Source organism: Phaseolus vulgaris, chromosome 9 (genome assembly GCF_051622355.1).
Source record: "Phaseolus vulgaris cultivar YP4 chromosome 9, ASM5162235v1, whole genome shotgun sequence".
Lineage (NCBI taxonomy): Eukaryota > Viridiplantae > Streptophyta > Magnoliopsida > Fabales > Fabaceae > Phaseolus > Phaseolus vulgaris.
The window spans coordinates 33,794,096-33,802,302 of NC_143506.1; the positions used below are offsets into that span (position 1 = coordinate 33,794,096).

The following is an 8,207-nucleotide window of genomic DNA, read 5'->3' on the forward strand; positions in this document are numbered from 1 at the left end:
ATGTATGCACGTATTGAAGTCATAAATTTAGGATGATATATGAATTGTTTTTATATAATGTATTAAGTACTGCAACCTATGACAGAAATGTTTGATTTCATTGGTGGTCTAACTTCTATAGATTAAGTCGTCATGTGGTGAGAAGCTGAAAGAGGGTTTAATGCACATCTGACACACTGTGAGCCTCGAATTCTAGATGTCTTGAACTTACAATTTATCTATGAAGTTGAAGTGTGAGATGTTTATATGAGAAATGTGTTAGTCTCTAATAGGATGTTTAATGAGTATTTCAGAAGGCGTCTGTAAATATTTCTGGATGAATATTCTTGATATGTGGATCTATGTGTAATATGGTGAAATGATGATGGAATGAGTTAAATTATGAATTTCATTGTTAAGATGGATTAATATAAAATTGTGACATCTTAATAGTTTCTTTTTGGTAGCTTACTCTGGTGTATGTTGCTTATATGATGATCAATGTATTGTCTATACAAGCAAAACCAGGTGTAGATTCTGAAGAGAATTAATTACAATATTATTTTTCAATAAACATATATGAATATATTATATTATGATTAAAAAAAATCTTGAATGATTGAATTTTTTTATTAAGGGTGAGACCTATTTCTCTTATATTAATTATGAGTTAAAAAATACTTAAACATAAATTTTTTAAGCTATTTTCTCTAATTAGTGATTTCATCCCAAAAATACTCTTTAAGAATTGAGTTTCCAACAGTTATTTTTTAATTTTATATCAATTTTTAATGAAGGATGCTTAAGAAAAAAAATATTTTTTAAGTATATATGATTAGTAAAATTAAATATAAAATACGCTCAGAAAGTTACATAATTTTGAACACATAATAAAAAAGATACTAAAAAGTGTTACCAACATTTTCGTTTTATGATTATTTTTTTGAGGTAATATATGATGAATTAAAAAAGTAAAGGGTATCTTAGGTTTGTGATTTGAAAGGACTAATGTTTAATTTTTTGGGAAGCAAAGTGTTTCTCCTTTTCCTTTAGGACACCAATTTGATCCATTAAAAATGTTGCAATTGCAGCTGGTTCAAAGAGAGGTTAGGTTGTTTAACAAAAGAGCTCTTAAGCCAAGGAGAGGAAGGAATAGTTTAGGAAGGCAAAGAGAAATGGGAGACACGGAAACAACGCGCACGTTCCTCTCTCATATCTTACCTTGTTTCTTTATCACTTTGCCTTTTCTCTCTCTCTTTCAATAACTTTACCCTATGGACAAAATGGTGTCTACCTGTTCAAGGAAGAATAAATTTATGTCCTTTTCTTATCTTGTGATTCTCCATAAATACTCTTATTCCCGTGCTCTTCTCCCTCTCTCTCTCTCTCTCTCTTTCTCATTCCTCCTCACAGCACAAGCAGATCATTCAAAGAGCCTTCCTTCCACATATGATCATGGTTTGAATTACCCTGTTTTTCTCCTATGTCTATGCAAATTCATACTAATTAGTGATGACCCTTTTGGTTCAAATAACTTACAAGGTTTCTCTTGGTGTTGGTTGATGTAGGGAAACCTAAAACCTGCATGGTTGGAAGCTCTTTATGCACAAAAGTTCTTTGTGGGGTGCTCTTACCATGAGAATGCAAAAAAGAATGAGAAGAACATATGCTGCTTAGATTGTTGCACCAGTATTTGTCCCCACTGTTTACCCTCCCATCGCTTCCATAGGCTTCTTCAGGTTCGCCGTTATGTTTATCATGATGTTGTCAGGTTGGAAGATCTTCAGAAACTCATAGATTGCTCCAACGTGCAGGTATATCTACATGCTTAATTAAGTGCTAGCTAGTGCACTAAATGAGTTCTTGATTAATTAGTCCTTCCTAGTAACAGTGAAACTTTACTAAATCTGTAACTCAACAATAATATTACTGTGTGTGGTTTGATAATTCAAAATCTCTTCAATTTTATAGGCTTATACCATCAATAGTGCCAAGGTGGTGTTCATCAAGAAGAGACCACAAAACCGGCAATTCAAGGGGTCAGGAAACTACTGCACTTCCTGTGATAGAAGTCTCCAAGAACCTTTTATCCATTGCTCTCTAGGATGCAAGGTATATATACATGCATATTCCACCCTTTATGCTTCACTAACAACAATGTAAAACCCTTTTGCAGTTTACTTATAATTGTGCAACTGATTACACACAAGTGACACCCTTTATGCTTCACTGAACACCAATCTAAAACCCTTCTGTAGTTTACTTATAATTGTGCCAATGACTACACACAAGTAAAATGAATTGAAGTAGAACATCAACAAACTGAACTTAGTTAGAGCAATGTTTATTTTTTTGACATTTTACACACATAATTTTTCTTTATATATGTTTTTCACATCATATCATCATCTATCATATGTATATTTACACTATAATTTTTTCTTTCTCTGTGTGTCTAATAACATAAGTTCATGCGTAATTTTCTACATTATAATGAACTAATAATCTCAATTAATTCTTGAACTATTTAGTTGCATATCTAGTTAGGTGAGTGTATATAACAAACAAATAAAAAGAATAGGTATGATTTCAGTGATCGAAGAGTGATTACTATCCTAAATAGTTTGATTTTTTGTATACATAGATTATCATGTATATGTATAATGTGTAGGTGGATTTTGTGCTGAAACACTACAAGGACCTCTCTCCCTATTTGAGAACATGCAAGTCAATGCAACTAAGCTCTGATTTTCTGATCCCACAAGAGATGATGGGCGATGATGAAATGACTGGTTCAACCATTGTGGACGGTGATGAGCCAATGAGTTCATCTTCAGGGTCAGAGAACATGAGCATGGCTTGCACGGAGATTGTAAGGAAGAAGCGTAGTGGGTGGAATGTGTGTGCAAGATCAATGACCAACAAGGTTTCGGATGAAGACATGGCCACTAGCATGAGTAGAAGGAAAGGCATTCCTCATAGATCTCCTTTGTGTTAGCACCATCAATGGACGTAACCCTAACTAGGGTAACATAAGGATTATTAGTTTACAAGAAAAAAAAAATATTTCTAAATTTTTTAACTATTAATAATAGGATATTTTGACTGAAGTGGGATATTCAAAACCCTCTCTCTCACTCTCGAAATTGAAGTCTTTAGTTTAAATTAATTATTACTTGGTCGGAGCATTGTTCGGTGGTATCACGTGGATGCCCATTCCAACTAGGGTATCTCTACATTGACTCATTTTATAATACTCTGCATTATTATTATTATTTTAAATATTTTTCTTTCGAAGTTTGGTGTGCCAATTAGTATGTACTTAATATCTTTAATTAATTTTTAAAAAATAGAAGATGAAAATATTAAATAAATAAATGTTTTTCGTATAGTTAGGGTTACGCCTATAACCGTTTAAAATTGTATAACATGCGGTGTGTTACTTATTTAATAGCTTAGGATTAACACATAATAAATTAATAATCTCTCATGACACGAGTGATTTATGTTTGGAATATTCAAAATTACGTTGGTTATCGAGAACTCTTACAACCTTGCTGCTTTACCTTGATAAAGTTTACCCAAATAAAAGTAATTACAGAAAATTTGCCATCATTAATTGCATGTTACTTTTTTATGAGAAAAATTTGCTTCTTATAGTACTTTAAAAACTATGCTTACTTACTAAGATGCTAAAGAATAGTTAGGAAAAAAAGATAATGCTTTTTTGGCGAAGTGCTATCCAAGATACAAACGTTAATCATGGATGTGTTTCTTTTGAGAAGTGTCATCATAAGGTCGCTTCTTAATTTCATTATTTTGTTTAAAGAACCTTGTTTATTGATGGTGAAAAAAGATTCACAATGACAGCAGAGAATCAAACAACAGTTAACATTAATTGGATTAATGGGCTATTAAAATTGTGTGATTTCCACTAAATATTTGTAAATACACTATTTTAAAAAACTATTAAATAAAAACTAATTTTAAAAATAAAAAATAATAATCATTATATTAATTAAATTAGATATTATTTTAAGTAATAAATGATTTTTAAATTGGTCCTGCACCCCAACAAGTTTCTTCCTGTACTCCATTATTTTTGGAAAATATTGTTTTATCCTTTTAAAAATGACTTGGATACTTTTTTTATAATATTTTTGAAATATATTTTATAAATTCTGGATTTACCTTTCTGAAAATAAAATAAATATATATTCTGAAAAAGATATTATAAAATGGTTTTTTTGTCTTCCGGATTTCCTTAGAAAAACCTTTAGCTTGTGGAATCCCTATTCTAGAAACAATTTTTGCTTACAACCCCTATTCTAGAAACAATTTTTGCTTACAGAACCCCTATTTTGGAATATACAGAAACAAACACAAAAATTCCCTTGTGAGTGGGCTTTGCCTTCCAAAACAACCATTTGTTTTGTCATTATTGCTTTTGGAAGTGAAGAAAAAGAAACATTTCGACCAAAATCAAACAAAAAAAAAAAGTTGCAATAACAAATATCTTCATCGTTATTTTGTTCTCATTTTGTTTATGTAACCATGGATATGTTTTAATATTTTAAGTTAACTGTAAAAATAAACAACTGGTTTGTATTGAATATTTATTTAGAACAAGTGAAAACTTTAAAAAGAGCAGAGGACAAGAGAAAATATATTTATTGAAAAAATAATTCTCTTATGTTGATAAACTATCGTACTTTGTATTTTTATTTGGGCCTACATATGGGCTTTTTTTTATGTTTAGGTTTTTCTCTTTAGCACCTTTTGGGTTCCCTGTTCTTTACTGCTTTTTATACCCGCATATACCTCTTGTAATACATACAGAAGTTCAATTCAATATACTTCTTTTTCGTTGTTCCTCTTTCTCTTTACTGTCTTGGCTTTCTGGATTCTTGGTTCTTCCTTTTCATTCATAGGGTGTTCTGTTCTTCTTCTCTACTTTAGCTTTCGCAGAATCAATCAACCACTACCAAGATCTATCGCCACTCTGTTATATGTCATACATAAATAATAAGATAGAAATAAAAAAAAATATATGTCTTAGATAAAAAAAAAAATGCCCAGTATAAAAAGAAAAAAATAGTAAAAAACAAAGATAAAAAACATATTAATTATAATTGTAACAAGTACAAAATTGTTTTTATCTCACAAAGTAAAATAAATAATAATTTGAAGTTTCTATAGCTCTAAATTATAATTTTCACGTGATTGAAAAAAATGCATACTTTATACTCTTGATTTATTTTAATGACTAATATTTTATTTGAAACATAAATAACACAACAAAACAATTATTAAATAGAAAAAAAATTAGGAAAAAAATTTACTTATGTACTGATTAAATAGATATTATTTTATAAATTACAAAATTATTGGAATTTAAATTAATTTTTATTATTAGTAAAAAATTATAAATTAATTTTTAAATTGGTATTTAATTAGCTATCAATACTTTAATTACTAATTTTTAAATTTAAAATAATTAGTAACTAAAACCTTTAAAATTTTGTTTATAATTTTTTTTTAACAATATAAAGTATTTTAGATATACCAATAACTTTTTTTAATTTATAAATAATATCTAATCTTGCAATATATAGTAATTAATATTTTTTTTCTAAATTAGTTTTTCTTTAATAATTTTTTTAATGTAAATAAGTTCAATTTAATAACACCTTCATGAATTTTTAAATTATATAAAATTTTGTATATGTGTTTCTCTCGAAAATATTGAGTGATTTGAACTATTACATTAATGAAATATACTTATAGCAAAAGATATAAATTTCACACCCAATATCATTTTATTTTGTTTCATTGGTTAATATTATTATTTATAATTTCTTTTACGTTCAAAAATATATTTGTACGATTAATTGTTAAAATTAAAATATTACTAAAATCAATTCCACCTAAATAATTATAATTCTCTTTCATATTTAAAATAAATTTGTATGATTATAATTGTTAAAATTAAAGTACTTCTTAAATCAACCCCACCTAAAAAAAAACAGTGAACCAATAGCAATTGAGAAAAGTGATAGCAAATTGTGATTCTTAATCAAATAATTTAGAGAACAGTTCCTATTAATATTATTTTAAGTATATGGAGTTCAAATATTCGACAATGTTTTTTTATGGGCAAATCTTTAGCAATATTAATTGTTTTTTCCAACTATGATTAATGTAAAATAAAAATAAAAAGGCATCCAACATTTTCATCCTTTTTACAAAGGTATAAAGAGCCCCACAAATTCAATAAAAAAATGAAAAATAAAAAAAGAAGTTGAGATTCAAAGAAGTTTTGCCTTCTATTTTGCAATGATAGGAATAACCTTTGGCCACAAGTTAAGGGCAACCCACACAAAAGGACTTTGCAAAGAATGACGAATATTTATGGTAATGAAACTTCGATTCCAGTCTCGAAGATACTCAAGACTTCAGATTTGCAAATCTGAATTTGTCTCTTTCAAGTCATAATCACCCATTACAATACTCTCACCAACACTCTTTGCTATTACTGTAAAACATGATTAACCCACTTCAATTATTTCCCACTAACTCTATTTATTACCTCATCAACTCCTTCTATAAATATTTATAGAAAAAACAAATATTACCCAATAGAACTTAAGAACATAAGCAAATAAATTTTATGCTATTTTTTTTGTCTCATTTTATCATTTCAATCATGTTTTCATATCTTGGGTTATGCTTCATCACCTTGTATATTTTTTAATATGAATTGGACTAACTAGTATTCTCACTCACTAATTCATTTTTATTATGGATAAAAAAAATTAACTATTATAAGAAAGTCATTAAATAACAATTAAATTAGAAACTAAAAATAATTAATTATTATATTAATTAAATTAGATACTATTTTAGAAATTAAAAAATATTTATACATAAAGTGCTTCTATTATTAATAAAAAATATATAAAAAATAATTTTTAAATTGGTATTTAAAATAGCTATCAAAATTTTAGCTATTAATATTTTAGATTCTATTAGTCTCTAAATAACTAAGAATGAATAAAGTTGCACCTTGACAATTCCAAACCAAGAGAAACATATTCATGAGTGAGAGGTAGATTAACACGGTGGTAAAGTCTCATCTTGTGTGTTGGTTGAAGTGACAATAGTCACATTGAACCCTCAAATATGTTTGATCACGAAAGAAAGAAAGGGCTAGTTGAGTTGAAATCACTAACCAAAACGAATTGAATGGACAAGTTTATAATTTTCTTAATTCAATAAAAAAATTGTTACAGGACTCGAAAGGGTCAGGATTCATCACTCCAACTTATAATTGAGAGACTAATTTAGAATGTAAAGTAGTAAGTAACTAATGACTAGATACCAATTTAAAAATTATTTTATTAATAATAAAAATTACTTTAAATACTAATGATTTTTTTAATTTATTAAAATGATTTCTAATTTAATCAACTAATAACTAATTGTTTTAATTTTTAAAATTAGTTTTTTTATTTTATTTTTGTAGTGTATGTTATCTGACACCACCTCTATCTTTCACACAAATTAATCTCAACTATGAAACAATATACGAAAAAGTTAAAGCATTTGTCCATCAAAGCATATGCATGGTGAGAGTAGAGAAAACCCTAAAAGCTCCATGCCCTTGAAAAAGTTCTCTACAGCTTATTATGTGCCCTTGGTAGAGTGACGTCATGCACATAATGCTCCAAATTTCACGTCTTTACTAACTCTTTTTTTCCACAGAAGGTGCTTCACCATCTATCCTTCTCATTGGTTGAGTTAGGGTTTATTTTTATTTATTTTACTCTTCTCTAGTTTCATGTTCATGTTCCTTTCCATCCTCATATTATTATTATATATATAATGGTTTATCCAACCTAACATAATCTGATGTGCTTTTGGGCCTCTAAAACTGTGTTCTTAAAAGGATCCCACTAACGAACACTTTTTAAGTACGATAATAAAACAAATATGTTGTTGTCTTTATTATGCACCTTTCAGCCATGCCCAGCACCCAGGAAGTTTTCCCAAGCTGAAACTGCCTACGAAGTAGGCTATAATCTCCCACTTTCACAAAAATAACTTTTAAATATCATTGCAACAAATTTATATTAAATACTCATATAAATTTCTTTACATATAATCTACTTTATTAATGGATTCCAAGGGTTTCGAAATTATGTTATAAGTTCATAAGCAGTGTTCTT

The 8,207-nt window shown here is 28.1% G+C and overlaps 1 protein-coding gene across 1 annotated transcript; it reads left to right on the plus strand.

The window, feature by feature from the left end:
* The first annotated feature begins 1,144 nt into the window (after positions 1–1,144).
* On the plus strand, positions 1,145–3,265 carry LOC137822948 (protein RGF1 INDUCIBLE TRANSCRIPTION FACTOR 1). Its single transcript, XM_068627983.2, has 4 exons — positions 1,145–1,437; positions 1,548–1,793; positions 1,951–2,091; positions 2,651–3,265. Exons 1-4 carry the CDS (start codon positions 1,429–1,431, stop codon positions 2,975–2,977), a joined length of 723 nt encoding a protein of 240 aa, XP_068484084.1. The 5' UTR covers positions 1,145–1,428; the 3' UTR covers positions 2,978–3,265.
* Positions 3,266–8,207: the final 4,942 nt, after the last annotated feature.

Excerpts from the sequence above, each read along its gene's own strand:
- LOC137822948 (XM_068627983.2), top strand. Across the intron at positions 1,794-1,950 it reads TAGATTGCTCCAACGTGCAG|GCTTATACCATCAATAGTGC; the intron begins GTATATCTACAT and ends TCAATTTTATAG. Across the intron at positions 2,092-2,650 it reads ATTGCTCTCTAGGATGCAAG|GTGGATTTTGTGCTGAAACA; the intron begins GTATATATACAT and ends TATAATGTGTAG.